We start from the raw sequence: 24,705 nt of genomic DNA, 5'->3' as shown, positions 1-24,705 counted from the left end.
CAGGCAGTAGATTTTGCTTAGAAAGACAGATTCTTTGTACTGTATAGAATAGGATCCCAAGCCTAAAGACAATATTCAACACAACAGCAACAGTATTGTTGCTGAATAGCCGCACACAGCTCTCCCACAGCTTATACAGCTCTAGTGGATCACATGACACAGGAGGTAGGCTGTCAATCACACTGAACACACTGCACTCTACAAACTGCACAGACCTTGAGAGACCGGAGTGGAAGGAGGGCTATAAAAAAGGCCAACAAGATGCTCGGATATATTGTGAAAAGTGTTGAATTTAAATCAAGGGAAGTAATGTTAAAACTTTACAATGCATTAGTAAGACCTCATCTAGAATATTGTATTCAGTTCTGGTCACCTCGTTACAAAAAGGATATTGCTGCTCTAGAAAAGAGTGCAAAGAAGAGCGACCAGAATTATCCCGGGTTTAAAAGGCATGTCGTATGCAGACAGGCTAAAAGAATTGAATCTATTTAGTCTTGAACAAAGAAGACTACGCGGTGATCTGATTCAAACATTTAAAATTCTAAAAAGGTATAGACAATGTCGACCCAGGGGACTTTTTCAACCTCAAAAAAGACACAGACCAGGGGTCACAAATGGAGATTAGATAAAGGGGCATTCAGAACAGAAAATAGCAGGCACTTTTTTACACTGAGAATTGTGAGGGTCTGGAACCAACTCCTCAGTAATGTGTCGGCTTCAACAACCCTGGGATCCTTCAAGAAGCTGCTTGATGAGATTCTGGGATCAATAAGCTACTAACAACCAAACGAGCAAGATGTGCCGAATGGCCTCCTCTCATTTGTAAACTTTCTTATGTTCTTATGTTCTAATCAGAATGTATTTTACAGCACGTGTCTCTCCTGTGTGTAACAATGAGGGGTAGCTGCTCCCTGCTCACACACTCTTAAATGACGTGGTCTGTGAATCCAGATGAAAAAATATATATTCCCAGCAAGTCGTTTCACTGCACCCTATGGCACGGTGCCCACCTGTTCCTGCAGTGTGACATTGTCAGGCAGTAGATTTTGCTTAGAAAGACAGATTCTTTGTACTGTACAATATAATGTAACTGTATAGAATAGGATTCCAAGCCTAAAGACAACATTCTGCTCTCCTGGGATTGTTGCTGAATAGTTGCACACAACTCTCCCACAGCTTATACAGCTCTAGTGGATCACATGACACAGGAGGTGGGCTGTCAATCACACTGAACACACTGCACTCTACAAACTGCACAGACCTTGAGAGACCGGAGTGGAAGGGGGGCTCGAAGGTTCTGCTTCTGTAAAAAGATAGAGAAAAAAGAGTTTCTAACAAAGCCAGATTCCTGCTGTGGGATATGAATCACACTGAACTGATTACACCCCATACCTTGAGAGACTATAGTGGAAGGGGGGCTTGTGGTTTTGGGATCTGTCAGAAGATAAGAAAAAGAAACATTGGTACATTTTTTGCTCAAATGTATTGTAATGAAACTGTCTCCACCAGGGCAATGCTCACAATGAAAATCATCAGCTTAGCTGAAGTTGTATTTTTGTCAGCTAGGTCAGACTAGCCAGTCACTATTTCTTCAAGTGAGTCATAAACCTAAATTCAACTGACTCCAGGATCTGACTCCATACCTTCAGAGAGCGTTGTTGAAGGAGAGTCTGAGGGGGTTGCATCTGTAGAAACAAATGAATCAATAATTAATCAATAATAATAAATACAATAATTCAGTAATTTATTACAGTCACATTTCAGCTGTAGATTTTCAATCAAACTGAACTGTTTACACTCCATACCTTCAGAGAGTCGTGTTGAAGGAGGGTCTGAGGGGGTTAGATCTGTATGAAGATGAAAGAAGTATCATTTATATTTCAAGTGTATTGTTTTAATATATTGTAATGAAACTGTGTCTATGCTGCTGTCTCCACCAGGGCAGTGCTCACAATGACATGCTGTCTAACTCATCCTGAAGGGATCAATGTTTTTAAATCAATACAATAAATACCCAATCAGAATGTATTTTACAGCACATGTCTCTCCTGTGTGTAACAATGAGGGGTAGCTGTTCCCTGCTCACACACTCTTAAATGATGTGGTCTGTGAATCCAGATGAAAAAATATATATTCCCAGCTGAGGAGGAGTTACTCTGCTCAGCCAAGCCATTTCACTGCACCCTATGGCACGGTGCCCACCTGTTCCTGCAGTGTGACATTGTCAGGCAGTAGATTTTGCTTAGAAAGACAGATTCTTTGTACTGTATAGAATAGGATCCTAAGCCTAAAGACAACATTCAACACAACAGCAACAGTATTGTTGCTGAATAGCCGCACACAGCTCTCCCACAGCTTATACAGGTCTAGTGGATCACATGACACAGGAGGTAGGCTGTCAATCACACTGAACACACTGCACTCTACAAACTGCACAGACCTTGAGAGACCGGAGTGGAAGGGGGGGCTATAAAAAAGGCCAACAAGATGCTCGGATATATTGTGAAAAGTGTTGAATTTAAATCAAGGGAAGTAATGTTAAAACTTTACAATGCATTAGTAAGACCTCATCTAGAATATTGTATTCAGTTCTGGTCACCTCGTTACAAAAAGGATATTGCTGCTCTAGAAAAGAGTGCAAAGAAGAGCGACCAGAATTATCCCGGGTTTAAAAGGCATGTCGTATGCAGACAGGCTAAAAGAATTGAATCTATTTAGTCTTGAACAAAGAAGACTACGCGGTGATCTGATTCAAACATTTAAAATTCTAAAAAGGTATAGACAATGTCGACCCAGGGGACTTTTTCGACCTCAAAAAAGACACAGACCAGGGGTCACAAATGGAGATTAGATAAAGGGGCATTCAGAACAGAAAATAGGAGGCACTTTTTTACACTGAGAATTGTGAGGGTCTGGAACCAACTCCCCAGTAATGTTGTTGAAGCTGACACCCTAGGATCCTTCAAGAAGCTGCTTGATGAGATTCTGGGATCAATAAGCTACTAACAACCAAACGAGCAAGATGTGCCGAATGGCCTCCTCTCGTTTGTAAACTTTCTTATGTTCTTATGTTCTAATCAGAATGTATTTTACAGCACATGTCTCTCCTGTCAGGCAGTAGATTTTGCTTAGAAAGAGAGATTCTTTGTACTGTACAATATAATGTCAGAAGATAAGAAAAAGAAACATTGGTACATTTTTTGCTCAAATGTATTGTAATGAAACTGTCTCCACCAGGGCAATGCTCACAATGAAAATCATCAGCTTAGCTGAAGTTGTATTTTTGTCAGCTAGGTCAGACTAGCCAGTCACTATTTCTTCAAGTGAGTCATAAACCTAAATTCAACTGACTCCAGGATTTGACTCCATACCTTCAGAGAGCGTTGTTGAAGGAGAGTCTGAGGGGGTTGCATCTGTAGAAACAGATGAATCAATAATTAATAAATAATAATAAATACAATAATTCAGTAATTTATTACAGTCACATTTCAGCTGTAGATTTTCAATCAAACTGAACTGTTTACACTCCATACCTTCAGAGAGCGTTGTTGAAGGAGGGTCTGAGGGGGTTAGATCTGTATGAAGATGAAAGAAGTATCATTTATATTTCAAGTGTATTGTTTTAATATATTGTAATGAAACTGTGTCTATGCTGCTGTCTCCACCAGGGCAGTGCTCACAATGACATGCTGTCTCACTCATCCTGAAGGGATCAATGTTTTTAAATCAATACAATAAATACCCAATCAGAATGTATTTTACAGCACATGTCTCTCCTGTGTGTAACAATGAGGGGTAGCTGTTCCCTGCTCACACACTCTTAAATGACGTGGTCTGTGAATGCAGATGAAAAAATATATATTCCCAGCTGAGGAGGAGTTACTCTGCTCAGCCAAGCCGTTTCACTGCACCCTATGGCACGGTGCCCACCTGTTCCTGCAGTGTGACATTGTCAGGCAGTAGATTTTGCTTAGAAAGAGAGATTCTTTGTACTGTACAATATAATGTAGCTGTATAGAATAGGATTCCAAGCCTAAAGACAACATTCTGCTCTTCTAGAATTGTTGCTGAATAGTCGCACACAGCTCTCCCACAGCTTATACAGCTCTAGTGGATCACATGACACAGGAGGTGGGCTGTCAATCACACTGAACACACTGCACTCTACAAACTGCACAGACCTTGAGAGACCGGAGTGGAAGGGGGGCTCGAAGGTTCTGCTTCTGTAAAAAGATAAAGAGAAAAAAGAAAGTTTATAACAAAGCCAGATTCCTGCTGTGGGTTATGAATCACACTGAACTGATTACACCCCATACCTTGAGGGACTGGAGTGGAAGGGGGGCTTGTGGTTTTGGGATCTGTCAGAAGATAAGAAAAAGAAAAATTGGTACATTTTTTGCTCAAATGTATTGTAATGAAACTGTCTCCACCAGGGCAATGCTCACAATGAAAATCATCAGCTTAGTTGAAGTTGTATTTTTGTCAGCTAGTCAGATTAGCCAGTCACAATTTCTCCAAGTCAGTCAAACACCTAAATTCAACTGACTGATCTAACTCCATACCTTCAGAGAGTGGTGTTGTAGGCGGGTCTGAGGGGGTTGGATCTGTAGAAACAAATGAATCAATAATTAATAAATAAAATAATTCAGTAATTTATTACAGTCACATTTCTGCTGTGGGCTTTCAATCAAACTGAAGTGATTACACTCCATACCTTCAGAGAGCCGTGTTGAAGGAGGGTCTGAGGGGGCTGGATCTGTAGAAACAAATGAATCAATAATGAATAAATTATAATAAATAAAATAAATTCAACTGAATGCAGGATCTAACTCCATACCTTCAGAGAGTCGTGTTGAAGGAGGGTCTGAGGGGGCTGGATCTGTGTGAGGATGAAAGAAGTATCATTTATGCATTGTTTTAATGTATTGTAATGAAACTGTGTCTATGCTGCTGTCTCCACCAGGGCAATGCTCACAATGACATGCTGTCTCACTCATCCTGAAGGGATCAATGTTTTTAAATCAATACAATAAATACCCAATCAGAATGTATTTTACAGCACATGTCTCTCCTGTGTGTAACAATGAGGGGTAGCTGCTCCCTGCTCACACACTCTTAATGATGGGGCTGGTTTCTGGTTCTTCAGATCTCTAGGCTACACCCTGCCCTGCTCTGGGGGTCAGACAGCTACTGTAGGATCAGATGGACTGAGCCTCTGAGTCCCTGCTCACAGACTGGGATACAAACACTGAACTGAACAAGAACACAGACTGAGCCGGGATCCTTACCATCATAGCAGAAGAAAGGGTACAGAACGCTGCAGTCTTTGTCACCCCATGTGCCACTCTTGAACATCCTCACACATTTATCATTGCCTCCCGCATTGTTTGGTTCCTCATTGTTCCAGTAGTGAAATGTGTAGTTATCCCCCTGGTGTGACCACTTCCAGGGATCATTGAACAGGCCTATCCAGAAGGTCTTGCCCTGCGCTTTCTTCACTAGGTCTGCATTTTCACTGGTGTTCTTTATACTGACGAGGTCGGTGTGGTATTTTCTACAGTACTGCTGAGCTTCAGTCCAGGTTTTCAGTTCTTGAATAAGGGTGTATCTCTCAGTGATGGTGCTGGTCTCTGTAAACACAAACAACAGATGAGAGGCTTGGAGCTGTGGAGGTGTGACTGTGTGTTGTCCTCAATCTGACATTTAACAGAAACTGTGTCTTGTCCACAATCAAGCACATTTTTGTGTTTATTTACAATATGGTGCTAAATTCTCAGAAGGTTATTCCAAAAATAATGATATAATTTGGCACTCACAGGTGTATTCAAAACACTCAAACTCATTACAATTTCAAATTACAGGACCTAACAATTAGATCACATGCAGCTCATTAAGGTTTTATTAACATGAGAATCCAACTGCTCTCAAACTCTGTTTAAATAACACAAGGAAAAGTCATGTAAGTGATCAGCTGTATAAAAGTATATTAGACTCCCCAGAATTACCGATTTGTCAGGTGTACTTTAACCCAACACTTTGGCTCACAGTGTCCTGTGTGGTTGACTGCATTGTGTTGAAATGCCAGTTTAAGGAGATAAAGGGTATTAGGAGGTGACTCTCTTGAGTATAAGCACCTGTAGCTCATCCCATGAGCCAAGCAGAGGCTGTGAATACACTGCTCAGATGTTTCACTTTCTTATCACTGAATTCAGATTTTCACGTTTGGTTCCTACAGCTGCTATCAGCACGCATGTCATTGTGATAGCATGTTTCAGATTATAGGTCAGCTGGGACTAGCGAGAGTCTACTGCAGTATGCAGAGATTAGTTTTCATAATTGCAGCAGTTATTGTTTATTTTTTTATATTACATTTCACACAACAATCGACTAAATTGTGTCATTTTACAAAAACAAGACAATCTGTCTTTACAGTCAAGTCAGTGGAGGCTGGTAACCAAAACAATTAAGGAGGCAGAAAAAAGGCAGAGGGCTTGGGGTCCCCTTCAGCCCCCAGCAGCAGCAGAATCTTATTATTGTATTCTGACTGACAATACTTCCCATATCTTATTGTTTTACTGAAAATTGGATACAAAATCGAATGCTGCAATTAAGTAAGATAGTGCCCATAGACACAGGCTGTGCGGAAGCTGACCGTGACTGCAGTTATGTGTCCCAAACTGAACACACGGCAGAGCCTTCACAGAGAGGGCGCTATTATTACCATTAATCAGTCATTTACCCTGAACTTGTAATGATTTGTCGGGTGCCCTTCTGCTGATTTAACGTTTTAGGAAGATAGTGTCAAAAATTTTCATAATTAGAGGGAAAAAAAGACTTTATCAAACAAATAACGTTTTTTACTTGTCAGAGCTGCTTCTAGTTTATCTTGACAGTGTCAGATATCGGAATGGAGCGCTATTACTGAACTGTGTGGGTCAATTGCAATGAACTGAAAAGGACAAGCTGGTCTCACAAGGGAAACGTTAACACAGTAATGTCTTGCGAGGCTCTGGACACGTGACTCAGTTAATGTTTTGCTGGATCCACCACCATGCTTTGCGGCTACGTCACCACAGAACCCCAAATCTGTGTCTAATGTTACCTTTTCAGTTCTGTATTGTTTTCAAACGATCATTATTCAACATATTATCATTATGAATGTACATATTGAATGTGTTCTTAAAACGTATTACACGTGTGGAGAGATATAAATTATGATAGGTATGACAGATAAATTATAAATTTGGTATGATCTAATTCTGAAATGAACACATTGCATCCATGGGGTTGTTGAGAACAAAACCTGAATTTCAGAATTTTAGTTTTTGTAATTTTTAAAATGTAAAAGTTTTTGTTCCCAACAAGCCCATGGATGCAGCGTGTTCATTTTTTAAAACTGAACGGGGCAGCAGTGTGGAGTAGTGGTTAGGGCTCTGGACTCTTGATCCGAGGGTTGTGGGTTCAATCCCCAGTGGGGGACACTGCTGCTGTACCCTTGAGCAAGGTACTTTACCTAGATTGCTCCAGTAAAAACCCAACTGTATAAATGGGTAATTGTATGTAAAAATAAGGTGATATCTTGTAACAATTGTAAGTCGCCCTGGATAAGGGCGTCGGCTAAGAAATAAATAATAATAATAATAATAATAATAATAAAACTGACATCAATTAGGTCATGCAAAATGTATAATTTATATCCATCATAATTTATATCTCTACACGTGCAATACGTTTTCAGAACACATTCAGTATTATAGGAACGATTAGTTCACGGGTTGTAGGTATCCGAAGTATTTGTGAGTACCAGGTGAATGATTGGGCAAGACACCGGAAGTCCAATAGTTTATTTGTAGAACAAAAGTACTTCCAAAGAACATGAAACAAAACTAATTATTTTCTTTTGAGTCCTTTTTGGACCAGAGATCAGGTTCTAAACAGTCTCTCGTTAAACTAAACTCCACTGGTAAGTAAAAACAGTTAAAGTCCTTATTTTGTAAATAATCGAACAATTGGTAAATTCTTCATTATTTACAGGGTGATCTCCAATAGGCCCAGCAGGTGGCACTGTTCCCTAGAACAGTGCAAGAACACAGGTAGGTATCCACAGTTCCCTCTGGTGGACACTAGTCGCAGTTGCAGCCCCACAGGTAAGTATATACAGTGTCCTAGTTTTTGCTGCCCTCAATGCATTAGCAATTTGTAATCCTTTGTCTGCTTTTACAGGGTCCTTAATTTTCCCTGCTGGAGGAGTGGCTGGCTGTTGACCACTCTGTCCCTGGAGCTGTGCTTTTTTTTAACAGCCAGCCTGGTGTGCTCACAAATTAATAAACAGTTTGCAACACGTTTGCTTCTGTGTGTTTGTTGAAAACCAAATAACAACAGTCCTTAAACACTGTGACTTTTGGGCGTTTGTTTGAGTTCACTCATGACTCGCTCCCTGCGTGTAAAGCCCTGGCTGCACACATGCACAGGGGCATCAAAGTATTCAGAGTCCCGGTACTGCTTTAAACACAGCGTTTCTTCACCTGCTCAATGTTCTCATCAGTAATTTAAAACACTGTTCTGTATTTTATTTTTGACTACCACAGGATATTTTAAAATCACACATTTCCGCTGTCATGGCGGGCAGTGCAGATTGTAATTCCACTCGGCTGTACCGATACTCCCACAAACTCACTGTTAGGTTAGTCCCGATCCAGTTCACTAGAGAAATCAGGTTTTACTCAGCGGTGAAAACTTTCTTTTCACTTCACAGAAACAGAAAGTAGTTTAAATTCTGTTTACCTCTCGAATGCTGCTATCCAAGCTTACTGTCACTACCTTCTGTTTGTGTTGTGAGCCCAACACTTTGATTCCTGATTTATTTTTATTTATTTATTTTTATTTATTTATGATTGGTTAAATCTCCCTATTGTCCTAATGAATTCCCCTATATATCTGACCCTACCCTTATCTATTGTATTACCACCCCCTATGCCACCCCTAAAAACATTATTCTGAATACTCAAAGCCCTCAACTCTTCCCCTACCTCTAATCTCACTTCCCTATATCTAGCACATTCAACCATCATGTGTTCCACAGTTTCCATAACCCCGCATCTCACACATAACCCATCCTCATGCGCTCCAATTCTATAGAAATGTTCATTTCCCTCTTACGCCCTCTAGTCCCGCGGGCGGAACACGGAACTGCATGTAAACATTATATTTCATAACTCATTTGTAATATTATTACAAAAGCAAAAGAGAAAAAAAAGCTGACTCAATATCAAAATCGTTGTTTTCCTACCGTCAAACCGCGAAGGAATTTTTCGAATCCGTCATTTCACCGCTGAGATATCCCATTCACAATGTGTCTATTACCCCCATGCTACCAAAACAACTGCGATCGACTAGCTTGCGTTTTGCTGCTCTGGTCTTACAACCTTGATGACGGTGAAGTCTCCCTGATCACGTTGTAGGGGAGGTCACAAGCGTTCCATTCATACAGGGAACCAGGGAGAGAGGCAGATAGATAAGTTCCTGCTTTTTGTAATTGTAACTACTACATTTGGTGACATTGTAAGGTGGTGTTTGAATTGGCTGAGTTTGTGTGTGATTAGTACCAGGTGAGTGGCTAAATTGATTAGCAGTTGATTTTGCTATTTGATTGGTTTCCACACAGTTTAGTTGGTTCTTTTGCCAAGCAGGGGTAACAACATTTATTCAAGCAGCTTATTTTAGCGCCAGCACGAAGCGCCAGCCAACAGAAGAGCCTCAACAAAAGAGCCGGGAGTCTAGCTGTGGGAGTCTACAGGTAACCAGGTAACCAGGTAACCAGCATCTGAAGCAAGATAGGTATTTGATCCTGCTCCTAGTAATTTTTCCATTAACTATATAGTATCATTATCTGGTGTTTCTAATTGGGGAGGAGTGTGTGATTTTATCCCAGGCAGTGTGCTTATTTTGAGTACTTAATTTGTAATTTGTAAATTTGAATCAGGGTGGGTTAACTTGATTAGAGCAGTTTGCATTTGAATTGGTCTCCACACAGCTCCTGCAGTTGTGTGATCCCATCAAAGTGTGTGAAACTATTGTCTCCAGAGCAGTTAGCAGCTAGTTCCCTTGCTAAGTGAAGGGAGTTATTTAAGAGTGGGCATCTGGTAATTGGTTCAGTCTACAGGGAACCAGGGAGAGAGGCAGATAGATAAGTTCCTGCTTTTTGTAATTGTAACTACTACATTTGGTGACATTGTAAGGTGGTGTTTGAATTTGCTGAGTTTGTGTGTGATTAGTACCAGGTGAGTGGCTAAATTGATTAGCAGTTGATTTTGCTATTTGATTGGTTTCCACACAGTTTAGTTGGTTCTTTTGCCAAGCAGGGGTAACAACATTTATTCAAGCAGCTTATTTTAGCGCCAGCCAACAGAAGAGCCTCAACAAAAGAGCCGGGAGTCTAGCTGTGGGAGTCCAGCGAGGGGAGGCCTGCGCTGAGACGCTGTTCCAATAGATCCAAACCTAACAGCGCTCTAGAAGAAGCCATCTACTAGTCAGGTCTGTATCCTCCACCCCACTGCTCCTACTGTGCCTTTTGTCTTGCTTGTCCTGCTATGACTGTCTCTCACATCCCTGTTCTGTCCTCCCGTCCTCTGCCCTCCCTCCGCTGTTGCTCCTCCAACCCCTCTAACCTCATTTCTCTGCCTCTCCCCCCCCTCCCGCACACTCTCTGGTGCACTCTGGAACTGTCACTCTTCTGCTAACAAAGCTGATTTCATCTCTGCCTTTGCCTCCCACCTCTCGCTCGATTTCCTTGCTCTCACTGAAACCTGGCTGTCCCCTGATAACACTGTTACTCCTGCTGCCCTGTCCTCTCTCTACGTCCTGTCCCATACCCCGCGTCTCACCGGACGGGGAGGTGGGACGGGTCTTCTCCTCTCTCCCTCCTTACTCTTTTCTGTCCCCTCTGATCTCACCTCCCTCTCTGTCACTACCTTTGAATTTCATGCAGTCCAACTAACCTCTCCCTGTCAACTCCTGCTCATTGTTCTGTACCGCCCCCCTGGGCCTCTCACTCACTTTCTGGATGAACTCGACTATCTACTCTCCTCCCTCCCCTCTCTGTCTACCCCGACTGTCCTGTTGGGTGACTTCAACATCCATCTCTCCAACCCCAGCCACTCTGCTGGATTCCTCCCTCTCCTTCACTCCTTCGACTTCTGTCTCTCTCCGTCCCCTCCTACCCACAAAGCTGGCCGTCAACTGGACCTCACCTTCTCCAGGGCCTGCTGCCCCTCCAACCTCTCTGTCACCCCCCTGGACCTCTCTGATCACTATTTCATCTCTTTTTCTCTGTCTCTCCCCCCTCTCCCTGCTCCTCCTACCCCCACTGTCACCTCTCGCCGTAACCTCCGCTCTCTCTCCCCCTCTGTCCTTGCCTCCACTGCTCTCTCTCACCTCCCTCCTATCGACTCCTTTTCACAACTCTCCGTAGACTCTGCTACCTCCACCCTCTTCTCCTCACTCACCTCCTCCCTCGACTCCCTCTGTCCCCTCACCTCCCGACCTGCTCGCCCCTCCCCTCCCCATCCCTGGCTCTCCTCTGTGCTCCGCTCGGCAAGAATCACACTGCGATCTGCTGAAAAGAAATGGAAGAGAACCAAACTCCCTGCTGCTCTAGACCTTTACCGCACTCTTCTCTCCTCCTTCTCCTCTACTCTCTCCTCTGCTAAATGTGCTTATTTCCAATCTGTAATCCAAGCCTCCACTAACAACCCACGTAAACTATTCTCTACCTTCTCCTCCCTCCTAAACCCTCCCCCCCCTCCTCCTCCCTCCTCTATCTCCCCTGACGACTTTGCCTCCTTCTTCTCTTCTAAAATCTCAGATATCCGCAAACTCTTTAACACCTCTCCCTCCCCCGTACCCCCTCCTGCTCCAACCCCTACACCCACTACATCCCCTACTAACTCGCCCTTCCTCTCCACCTTCTTGCCCCTCTCAGACTCTGACCTCTCCTCCCTGCTCCAGGGTCACAAACCCACCACGTGTGCCTTGGACCCCCTCCCCACTCACCTCTTTCAAGCTGCTGCTCCTGCTCTACTCCCCTTCATCTCCTCCCTCCTCAACACCTCTCTACTTTCTGGCATCTTCCCCTCTGCCTTCAAAAAAGCCTCTATCACTCCCCTCCTCAAAAAACCTACCCTCGACCCCACCTCCCTCCAGAGCTACCGTCCTGTCTCCCTCCTACCCTTCCTCTCCAAAACCCTCGAGCGGACTGTACACCGCCAGCTCTCTGCTTTCCTGTCCAACCACTCTCTGCTTGACCCTCTCCAATCTGGCTTCCGCTCTGCTCACTCCACTGAAACCACCCTTCTGTCTGTCACCAACTCACTTAAGTGTGCCCGAGCTGCCTCTCTCTCCTCTGTCCTAATTCTCCTCGACCTCTCTGCTGCCTTTGACACTGTTGATCACTCTATTCTACTATCATCTCTTGCTGACCTGGGGATCTCTGGCACTGCTCTGGCCTGGTTCTCCTCCTACCTCTCCAACCGCACTTACCAGGTAACCTGGCGTGGAGCAACCTCCACACCTCACCCTCTCTTAACTGGAGTCCCCCAAGGGTCAGTCTTGGGTCCTCTCCTGTTCTCTCTCTACACCCGCTCCCTGGGCCCCCTCATCGCATCCTATGGTTTCTCATACCATTTCTATGCTGATGATGCTCAGATTTTCCTCTCCTTCCCCACCTCTGACTCCACCATCTCCTCCCGTATCTCTACCTGTCTGTCTGCTATTTCCTCCTGGATGCACTTGCATCACCTCAAACTCAACCTCTCTAAATCTGACCTCCTTTTCTTTCCCTCCTCCTCCCCCTCCTCTGATCTCTCTATCTCTGTTCCTCTGGAATCTACCACACTCTCTCCCTCTTCCTCAGCTAAGAACCTTGGAGTCACCCTGGACCCCTGCCTCTCTTATTCCCAGCACATCTCCACTCTGGCACGCACTTGCAGATTCTTCCTGAGCAACATCCGAAGAATCCGACCCTTCCTCACCAACTATGCTACCCAGCTCCTGGTCCAGGCCCTGGTACTCTCCCGCCTAGACTACTGCAACTCCCTCCTGGCTGGCCTCCCTGCGTCCGCCACCCGTCCGCTCCAGCTCATCCAGAACTCTGCTGCTCGCCTGGTGTTCTCTCTGCCTCGCTTCGCCCACGCTACTCCACTACTCCGCTCGCTCCACTGGCTCCCGATCACCGCTCGCATCCAGTTCAAGACTCTTGTACTAGCCTACAGATGCCTTGATCAGACTGCACCCAGCTACCTCCAGACCCTCATCTCTCCCTACACCCCCACTCGACCTCTCCGCTCCGCCTGCACTAGAAGACTGGCTCTACCTCCGCTACGCTCCCCTGCCTCCCGAGCCCGCTCCTTCTCCACCCTTGCTCCGCAGTGGTGGAACGACCTTCCTACAGATGTCAGGACTGCCCAGTCCCTGACCACATTCCGGCGCCTCCTTAAGACTCACCTCTTCAAACAGCACCTGTAGAACTCCTCTGTTGTATCCTGGGACACTATCACCCTTCATTTAAATATGCTTTATTTTGCTCTTATCTGCCCCCTATTTTACTGCATTTAATCCTGTACCTCAGAATATTGTAATCTGCCAAGTGTTTAATCTGTAGTATTTTGTACTTAATCATATCCTGATGTAACTATCACTATTTAATCATATCCTGATGTAACTTTCACTTATCTGCTGTATTATTGAATTGTGGTTTGTCACACTTGAATTATTGTATTTCTTGTTCTTATTGTATGACTTATATTGTAACACTTGAATGTATTTGTATTTGCTTGCGATTGTAAGTCGCCCTGGATAAGGGTGTCTGCTAAGAAATAAATAATAATAATAATAATAATAATACCTTTACTTTGTTTGTAGCCCAATCCATTACAGAGTAATCGATGTGCAAACAAACACGCCAACCTCTTGAATGAGGTAAGGGGGGAAAAAAAGAGCCTTACAAAGGCTAATGCATGTGGCAATGGATAGCATGTGAGGTGCCAGAAGATAACATCCCTTTAGAACTTAGTGTATCACGGGACATAAAGATTTACACAATGTTTATTTTTGGAGAGGTTTGGGGACCCTTGGGCTTAGCTTTGTAAAAACTCCTGTAGATCCCTTTGTTCAAACAGTTCCAAATTGTTACCCAGTATAGTAGACATGTTGGTGAAGCACTGGAAAAAAATCTGGCTATTTTCATATGCTACAAGTTGAAAAAATGACTATAGAACTGTGGCAATGTGCCCCGTCCCTGTGTGCATTTGTGTGTTGCGTGCATGTGTTAATGTTGGTGTATAGATTGGTACACGGGATATAAATGGGTCTGTGTTTCACGTGTGATTTAAAAAGGTAGATTTGTATTTAGGCACGAGGAGGGCACAAATCACTTCACGTGCTGGTAAAATGTAATGTGTGGTCACGGGAGTACACTTAACTAATTCACGTGCTGGGATTCAAGTGAATAATTAATTAGTAATTGAATCCCAGCACAACAGTATATATAGATGCACGTAGCTCTCACTCGGGGTTGGGTGTTCGAGAGTGGAGAACGGGAGAGAGAGAAGGAGAAAATAAAACAAAGTAAGAACGTAAATTAGAAGTGTTTTCACTCACCGTGTTTGTTCGTCTGTCTGTTTAAGTGTAGTACGTTTTGTTTGTCTTTTTGTTTTGGCTCGAGTGCCGTGTCCCGTGTTTTTGTGTTTAAAACCTTTTATTTTCTGTTCTGTTCTGTTTAATTATTAAATGCTGAGCGCAATCACGCGCCCAGCTTCACCAAACCACATCTCTCTGTTTATTTATTTCCTGGCTCTGGTCTGACACCACCCGGCCGTCTTTGTGACAAGAACATAAAAAAATGAAAAGCGTTTGTTGTTTTTTTATGTATTTTTTCTGGATATCTCCTTCCAGTGTGGTACTGACTAAGACTTTTATCACACCTGAGGTTTTAGTCCTGATGCCCAAGGGATTACCTTGAATTCAAGCCCTGAACCATGCCTGTACTATCTATACTTTGGAAGATATTGTGATTTATTTAAGGGCACAGACCCCCAGGCGGAAATTGCCTGTGAGGGGCTGGGGTTTGAACAGGTTAAAGTTGAATGTCTAATAAACAGCCTTATTAGGTTAACTTCCTCCTGTCTATTCCCTCCATACCATTCTTCCTGCAAACTGACTTTACTTTGTGATTTATATAATTTGCTAGGGGTTGTTAGGCATTGCTAGGGGTTGCTAGCGGTTGTTAGGGGTTGCTAGCGGTTGTTAGGCGTTGCTAGGGGTTGTTAGGCGTTGCTAGCGGTTGTTAGGGGTTGCTAGCGGTTGTTAGGGGTTGCTAGCGGTTGTTAGGCATTGCTAGGGGTTGTTAGGGGTTGTTAGGGGTTGTTAGGCATTGCTAGGGTTTTCTCGATGCTTCACTCGGCAGGTGCTAGGTTTTCCATTTTCAAATGCTGGCATCTCTGCAGCAGACACAGGGTCCCCATGACCAGGGGTGGGAACCACTGCTCTAGAGGGCAACAGTGGTTACTTTGGGTTCGCTGCAATTGAGACACATTTTAAATACACAGCTGGGGACTATCTAGAGCTGCTTAGTTTGTTGCACTTGGTATTAACTTGCGTACTAGTTTAGTACTGTCCTCTGTACTAACCACACGGTCATCCCCAGATAGTACGCCTTTTAGTTTGTTGTAATTGACCCTACAAGTTCAAGGTAAATAGTGTTTCTTTTTTCAGAATTAATGAGAGAAATGGTTTTCTGATAGTGATCGTGCCCTCTAGCAGGCTCTACCCTGTGGTAGTTGATCTTGATTTTCATTCTCGCCCTCTTCGGCTCGGGACGCATTCCTGTTACAGTCCAGAGCCTTCATCGACGGGCACTCTGTTGCTTCAATGATGAAACACATGGGCTTATTGATTCTAACAACACTAATTACGTACTGTTGTTAATCTTTATGTGAAAATTAAAATAGAGGTTCTTAAAAATTAGTTTTCTTAACAAAATACATCATATATCCAATGTCTTTGGATTTTCTCATTATTAAATGCAACAGATTACACTAATTACTGTAAGGGAACTATTTGGCATGTAAGTACATTTAGAAAATCTATAAACTCTGTGGCTTCCTACATACTAGGGATGGGCAACAATATCGATATTTTTGATATGATATCGATGTCGTTTGATATCAATTATAATTTTCATATCGCAGACTTTTTATTTGCTAATATTGCTAAAAATATAAATGCAGTATAATCAAGTTTATTTTATACTGATATATAACAAACCCTACACATTCCAATCATGGTCAGTCTCGCAGGCAAACACCACACAGTGTAACGTGCATGGGGGTAGGGGTCAGGGGTCAGGGACAGTATCTGTATCTTATTATACACTGGAATCTTATTATACAAGGAATCTTATTATACACAGGAATCTTATTATACAAGGAATCTTATTATACACGAGAATCTTATTATACAGGGGAATCTTATTATACACAGGAATCTTATTATACAGGGGGATCTTATTATACAAGGAATCTTATTATACACAGGAATCTTATTATACAGGGGAATCTTATTATACACAGGAATCTTATTATACAGGGGAATCTTATTATACAAGGAATCTTATTATACACAGGAATCTTATTATACAGGGGAATCTTATTATACACAGGAATCTTATTATACAGGGGAATCTTATACAGGGGAATCTTATACAGGGGAATCTTATTATACACAGGAATCTTATTATACAAGGAATCTTATTATACAAGGGGAATCTTATTATACAGGGGAATCTTATTATACAAGGAATCTTATTATACAGGGGAATCTTATTATACAGGGGAATCTTATTATACAGGGGAATCTTATTATACAGGGGAATCTTATACAAGGAATCTTATTATACAGGGAATCTTATTATACAGGGGAATCTTATACAAGGAATCTTATTATACATGAGAATCTTTTTATACAGGGGAATCTTATTATACACGAGAATCTTATTATACAGGGAATCTTCTTATACACGTGAATCTTATTGTACAGGGAATATTATTATACAGGGGGATCTTATTATACACGAGAATCTTATTATACAAGGAATCTTATTATACACAGGAATCTTTTTATGCAGGGGGATCTTATTATACACGAGAATCTTATTATACAAGGAATCTTATTATACACAGGAATCTTTTTATACAGGGGGATCTTATTATACACGAGAATCTTATTATACAGGGGAATCTTATACAGGGGTCTGGCACCACCACCGTGTAGGCTTATAATAAGACTGTAAAATACTGAAGTTTACAGGAAAATTATCATTCCCTATGAAGAATAATAATAATAATAATAATAATAATAGATTAGTATTGCAATGTAAAACAGTTGTGTCTTTACCTTGGTAGCACATGAAAGCTTTCGTCTCAAAGCAGACACTGTCCTCCCACTGTCCCACTGAATTGATTGAAGCACAGAAGAGGTCTTTTGTCCAGCTTTTGTAGATGACATCATCGCCGTTAGACCACTGCCAGTTCTGTGTGCCATCACGATACAGCCCGATCCAGGCAGAAGTATTGAGAGAAGCTCCTGCAATATTTAAGAGCTGCTGTGCTTCTTCCTGGCTGTGCACAGTGGCCAGGTCTGTGTGATTCTTTCTACAGTAGCTCTGAGCTGCAGACCAGCTCTTCAGAGTATTCACAAACACGTGTTTAATGATCTGATTGTAAGCAGGCACACAAAACCCTGAAAAAAAAAAAAAAAAAAACATTAAAATACTGGTAACTGCCGGAGACAGGATAACATCCTAGAGCAGCTCATTCTCAGAATGGTCCTGCCCCCATGTAACACAGGGCTACAGGAAGTGGAGACTGTGGAAAGTAAATGAGCCAGCATAGGGGTGAATAAGCAGAAGGGAGGTATTTCAGTTTAACCAGGCCAGCATTGAGCAGACAATCAGGGGCTGACACCTGCACACTTGATGGAGAACATGCCTGGAGATCTTCAATCACCACAGAGTCGACAGGATTTCAGTTTACAGTGATTTTAAGAGCAGCCCTCCTCGTACAGCACAGTGTACTATACTATACAATACGATCAGGGGTGCCTGGAGATCTTCAATCACCACAGAGTCGACAGGATTTCAGTTTACAGTGATTTTAAGAGCAGCCCCTCCTCGTACAGCACAGTGTACTATACTATACAATACGATCAGGGGTGCCTGGAGATTTTCAATCACCACAGAGTCGACAGGATTTCAGTTTACAGTGATTTTAAGAGCAGCCCCTCCTCGTACAGCACAGTGTACTATACTATACTATACTATACAATACGATCAGGGGTGCCTGGAGATCTTCAATCACCACAGAGTCGACAGGATTTCAGTTTACAGTGATTTTAAGAGCAGCCCCTCCTCGTACAGCACAGTGTACTATACTATACAATACGATCAGGGGTGCCTGGAGATCTTCAATCACCACAGAGTCGACAGGATTTCAGTTTACAGTGATTTTAAGAGCAGCCCCTCCTCGTACAGCACAGTGTACTATACTATACAATACGATCAGGAGTGCCTGGAGATCTTCAATCACCACAGAGTCGACAGGATTTCAGTTTACAGTGATTTTAAGAGCAGCCCCTCCTCGTACAGCACAGTGTACTATACTATACAATACGATCAGGGGTGCCTGGAGATCTTCAATCACCACAGAGTCGACAGGATTTCAGTTTACAGTGATTTTAAGAGCAGCCCTCCTCGTACAGCACAGTGTACTATACTATACTATACAATACGATCAGGAGTGCCTGGAGATCTTCAATCACCACAGAGTCGACAGGATTTCAGTTTACAGTGATTTTAAGAGCAGCCCCTCCTCGTACAGCACAGTGTACTATACTATACAATACGATCAGGAGTGCCTGGAGATCTTCAATCACCACAGAGTTGACAGGATTTCAGTTTACAGTGATTTTAAGAGCAGCCCCTCCTCGTACAGCACAGTGTACTATACTATACAATATGATCAGGGGTGCCTGGAGATCTTCAATCACCACAGAGTCGACAGGATTTCAGTTTACAGTGATTTTAAGAGCAGCCCCTCTTCGTACAGCACAGTGTACTATACTATACAATACGATCAGGGGTGCCTGGAGATCTTCAATCACCACAGAGTCGACAGGATTTCAGTTTACAGTGATTTTAAGAGCAGCCCCTCCTCGTACAGCACAGTGTACTATACTATACAATACGATCAGAGGTGTGGAATAAAAAAAAAAAAAGATGGACATGTGGAAAGTTTCTTTTTGTTTCAATTGTTTATCAGAACTAGTGCTTTAAGTTAACCAGGTGAGGATTTGTTCGCCAGCGTAAAATACATACATCTTTTGTTACGGTAAATTATCTAGAATGCACAGTACGCTGTTCTAAGAAAATACATCCTCTTTGATACAAGAGCGACTTGTGTTCTTAGATTGCCATTTTTACATTTCATAAAACGTGATCTCCGTTTTAATTGGTTAACAGTTCTTAATCATTGCAAGACAAGCAGAGTTAACTTGAGTGTCAGGAAAGCCAAACCCCATTAAAATAAATGGACTAACATTAAAAATAAGATGATATATTACCAGATATAAATATGTAAAATAATACGAATGACTTTTACAATTCAGGTGAATAATTTTATGATTTTATTGCACCAGAAACATAAGTTCCCACGAGGTCTATATTTAGATACTATGTACCTTTCATTGTGGGTTAATGGGGGCAGTGCTAACTCATTTATTTGTTTTTTTCCTGGAACTTGACATGATGAGCTATAGAGCCCTACACCTCCTGCTTGCTGCAACTTCTCAAAATCTAAAAACAATAAATACATGTATTTTAATAAAAGACAGCTAGTACACAACGCTATTCAGAATGACCTTAAAACGTTGTTGTTGTTTTTACAGCATAACATACAGTACAGTCATGATAACCACCTGCTCGTTCAATACCAATATAGCAGAAATGCACTAAACACTAAAAATATCTTTAAATGAACAGGAAGTTATTTGAAGATATCTTCAATTGATTTTACAGATATCTTTAAAACCCTTATTTTAAGATATCTCTAAATGACAGTTTGGTGCACCATGCTAGCCAAATCCACATATTATTCAAAGATATCTGTAAATCATTTGAAGAAATCTTCAAATAACGTCCCGTTCACTTAGAGATATCTCCAAATCATTTAGAGATATTTCTAAATAACTTCCTGTTCATTTAAAGATATCTGTAAACCATTTGAAGATATCTTCAAATAACATCCTGTTCATTGAAAAGATATCTGTAAATCATTTGTAGATATCTTCAAATAGCTTCCTGTTCATTTAGAGATATCTTTAAAATGGACAGGAAGTCCATTGAAAACAGAGCATTTTCACAGGAAGTCATTTCCAGATATCTTGAAATGGCTTCCTGTTCCTTTGAAGATATCTTCAAATGATTTAGAGATATCGTCAAATGAACAGGAAATAATTTAGAGATATCTCTAAATGAACAGGAAGTTATTTAAATATATCTTCAAATGATTTAGAGATATCTTTAAATGATTTAGAGACATCTTTAAATGAACAGGATGTTATTTAGAGATATCTGAAAAATATTTAAAGATATCTCAAAAACATTTAGAGATATCCTAAGATGATTTAAAGATATCTGAAAATGCATTTTAGATATCTCATTTAAAGTTGCATTTAAAGATATCTGTAAACCATTTTGAGTTATCAATAAATGTATTTTAGATATCTTAAAATGATTTAGAGATATCTTCAAATATTTAGAGATATCTATAAATGAATTTGAGATATCTCTAAATGATAATTTGGCTTGCCAGACAGTTTTCCATGAACAGTAACTGGCTGGACTCTAGCCCCTCCTCCTTCCCTGTGTGCCTTCTGAGCCAGCAAATCAAGGCGTGTTTATTTATTTATTTTTTTAATGACACGCTTACATTTTTTTGTAACTTGAAGTCCTATTCGTTCATTTTAAAATACAGAATAACATACCCTTGTGTGTGGGCTGCATTGTTTACTAATCAGGGTGCAGTTTTACTGAAATCTGTGACAAAAAGCAGACACGTCCATCACATTGGTAGGTAAGCATTTAAAAAAAAAATCAGTTAACATCAATAAGTAATTAAGTCTAGTAATTAGAAAATACCATTTTTTCTGTTTTCATCTGTATATTATGACCCTATCTCAGACGGGGGTATGCGGTAGACTAGATTTTGTGGAAAGGGGTATGGGGCCTAAAAGGTTTGAAAACCACTGTCCTAAGTTATTCATTTAGATGAAAGTATTTAGTAAGTTGCAGTCCACCAGCCTGCTTTTAAATTTGAACGTTTGTGTGAAAGGGGGTTTATTTTAGTAAAATAAGCCATTAGTAATTTTAATGATACACTTTTCAAAACATGACATGTAAAACCAACGAGGCTGCGGATAGGAAACTGAAGACACCTATCAGTGTTTCATAAAACACATTTTAAGAGCATTATTAAAACTACAGAACCAATACGTTTTTTGATCGAGCACATATGGTTTCCTAGCTGTGTTCCATCGTAGCCATGACCCTATGTACACTTTGTAAGGAGTTAAAAGCTTGTTCTACATTTGACCTTAAATGAGAGGTCAAGATATGTTTTTAATAGAGCATACATTCCCATAGGCTTTCACTGCTGTGTGAAGATTCATGTATCTACAACATTGTACCATAGATAAATACTGCAATATATGTAAATATGTGCAAATTGACCATAGCTGAAATTTGATTGGCTCGTGGCAGCCATGTTTTTATACATAGCGACTTGCTTTGAACACATTTTATAGACAACCTTTCCAACGCTATGTATGCAAAGTTTCGCTTCAATCAGCATAACGGTTTCAGAGAAGAAGGCGTTCAAATATTTTTAAGCTTGTGAGTCTGCAGCTGAAACTACCTTTAGGGAATGCAAACAAAGTGGAAAACCAACAACGCCTGCTTGGCAGAAGTGGTAAACTATGGAAGACTGCAGTAAACACACACCCAGGAATCACACGTTAGTTTAGATTGAACGTGATTGAGGGACACTGCAGCTTTAAGAACCGCATGATCTTCTCTGAGAGGGAATGTGGACAATATCAAAGCAAACAGAGAGAAAAGCAGAAATAAAGGAAACTCACCTGCAAGCAGAAGGATGAGCAGCCCTCTCTCCCCCATCTCAGCAGACTCTGCATTAGAAACAGAAGACTTTCTATGAATCACCGCAATGCAGGTTAAGCTTCTTTTCTGCTGGATTACAATAACTGTATTATGTGTGGGAGCTGCTGTTTATTCAGAGATGCAGAAATAAAACTAATGTATTTCATTTTAAAGATAAAACCCATGAGGAGCCGTTCAGGAAATAATTCATTGGTTAATTTATAAACAGTATGGTTAATTTATTTTTAAGATGGTTAATTTATAAACAGTATGGTTAATTTGTGAACAGTGGTTAATTTATAAATAGTATGGTTAATTTGTGAACAGTGGTTAATTTGTGAACAGTATGGTTAATTTATGAACAGTATGATTCATTTATAAACACTGGCATCTATACTCAAAAGTGTCGGTATTTCAGTGTTTTGGTATACATTTTACCAAACAAATTATTTTAGCACTTTGTCTGAAAATCGAAGCGATACACAAACAAAATCCCCTAAAATAAGGAAATGCGGTGAGCGCACATTCATCCTTAAATCCGTTGGTACAATCAGTCTATTTAGGATTCAATCAGTACAAAGCAAATGTGTAATTGACAGGGAGTAACAGGCAGATGACGTTCCTCCAGGGAAAAGCAGACGAAAACCGATCAAATAGCATCATGAACTACGAGGACACAACACTTTCAAAAGGTAACTTATGCTGGCTTTTACTAATGACTGGAACCCGCTGAAAACCAGCCTCTGGGGAAACATTTATTTAAAAAGCGAAGTTGTATATTCGCCTTCTAACCATTAATCCTACATAAATACTTTTCTGAAATATGCTACAATTCCCGTCATTCCTTGTTATTCATTGCGCACCCTTTCCCGCATCCCCACTGATGCAGTGATTCACAGAATCTGTACGTCACTAGAGGAAGAGTTGTCATTTGATTGTTGTTTATCTCGGGTATAATAGAGGCACGCATGCCATGCACTGTATATATATATATATATATATATATATAAACAACCTTTATTGAGTCTGAGGTCCCACGTGTTTATTTATTTATTTCTTAGCAGACGTGTGAATGAACAAGTCGCTGATTTATGGGCAGCAGTGTGGAGTAGTGGTTAGGGCTCTGGACTCTTGACCGGAGGGTCGTGGGTTCAATCCCAGGTGGGGGACACTGCTGCTGTACCCTTGAGCAAGGTACTTTACCTAGATTACTCCAGTAAAAACCCAACTGTATAAATGGGGAATTGTATGTAAAAAATAATGTGATATCTTGTAATAATTGTAAGTCGCCCTGGATAAGGGCGTCTGCTAAGAAATAAATAATAATAATAATTATTATTTCGTTCTCGTTCACGTAGTGCAGTGGCAGCATTACTCACACATGCCACAACACCAGCGCACAAATCCATGTTTTACATTTACACTGGCAAAATGCCAGTTCCTATGGGGAAGGCTAGGCTGTCATGCTTTTAAAATAAATTAACCATACTGTTTATAAATGAACCATCTTAAAAATAAATTAAACATACTGTTTATAAATTAAACATACTGTTTATAAATTAACCATACTGTTTATAAATTAACCATCTTAAAAATAAATTAACCATCTTAAAAAATAAATTAATCATACTGTTTATAAATTAACCATCTTGAAAATAAATTAACCATCTTAAAAAATAAATTAACCATACTGTTTATAAATTAAACATACTGTTTATAAATTAACCATACTGTTTATAAATGAACCATCTTGAAAATAAATTAACCATACTGTTTATAAATTAAACATACTGTTTATAAATTAACCATACTGTTTATAAACATTTAGGCTCTCAAATCGCCAATCAAATCGCGTGAAAGCACAAAGTGGGCGGAGTTCATTTGCATACAATCTCCTGATTTAGCTGGCCAGTTAAATATTTAGCTAAATGTTAAATTTAGCTAAGAGTTTTAAGATTTAGTTAAATATTTAGCTAAATGTTAAATCTTGTATCTAGATTTATAAATTATATCTGAATGTACACATTAAAAAAAAAATATTTATTTTCACAACATTTATAAATCTGGGGAAAAAATACAAGATTTAAGTTAATCTGGAAAAAAAGATGTTAAAATATGAACTTTTTTTTTTTTTTTTTTTTTTTTTACACATGGCATCCCATACTGAAGTTAATTGTGCACTGCCACCAGGTGGTCAAAATACAAAACTGCACCTACCCAAAGACAGACTAAGGGAAAATGATGCGTTTCATCAGAAAAGTTCAGCTAAAGGTTCATTCTGTCACTTGGTATCAGTAACAATTAAGGGCTTTGATTCGGTCGGATTTTATCATGAGGTTCAATCTCACTTAACTCGCAGAAACAAAACTCCTCTCCCCCAGTTTGTTAAAAAGTAAACAGCAATAGCTTAGGACATGTTCATAAATACTGGACTTTAATTA

General features: G+C 40.7%; 1 protein-coding gene across 1 annotated transcript in view; it reads right to left on the bottom strand.

Moving 5' to 3' along the window:
- Nucleotides 1-3,234: 3,234 nt before the first annotated feature.
- The window catches only part of LOC131707034 (putative C-type lectin domain family 20 member A), a 118,423-nt gene continuing 96,952 nt past the window's right edge, over nucleotides 3,235-24,705 (bottom strand). Inside the window, exons 3-12 of the mRNA XM_059009082.1 lie at nucleotides 22,246-22,293; nucleotides 17,449-17,793; nucleotides 5,289-5,630; nucleotides 4,838-4,879; nucleotides 4,715-4,756; nucleotides 4,563-4,604; nucleotides 4,317-4,358; nucleotides 4,182-4,223; nucleotides 3,534-3,575; nucleotides 3,235-3,413 (exon numbers count right to left, since the gene is read on the bottom strand). Of these exons, the coding sequence (XP_058865065.1) occupies nucleotides 3,343-3,413; nucleotides 3,534-3,575; nucleotides 4,182-4,223; nucleotides 4,317-4,358; nucleotides 4,563-4,604; nucleotides 4,715-4,756; nucleotides 4,838-4,879; nucleotides 5,289-5,630; nucleotides 17,449-17,793; nucleotides 22,246-22,282 (1,047 nt within the window). The 5' untranslated portion in view covers nucleotides 22,283-22,293 and the 3' untranslated portion in view covers nucleotides 3,235-3,342. The remainder of the gene's footprint in view (nucleotides 3,414-3,533; nucleotides 3,576-4,181; nucleotides 4,224-4,316; nucleotides 4,359-4,562; nucleotides 4,605-4,714; nucleotides 4,757-4,837; nucleotides 4,880-5,288; nucleotides 5,631-17,448; nucleotides 17,794-22,245; nucleotides 22,294-24,705) is intronic.

The sequence above is a fragment of the Acipenser ruthenus genome, chromosome 38 (genome assembly GCF_902713425.1).
Source record: "Acipenser ruthenus chromosome 38, fAciRut3.2 maternal haplotype, whole genome shotgun sequence".
Classification (NCBI taxonomy): Eukaryota; Metazoa; Chordata; class Actinopteri; order Acipenseriformes; family Acipenseridae; genus Acipenser; species Acipenser ruthenus.
This window is presented reverse-complemented; position numbering and strand designations above follow the sequence as displayed.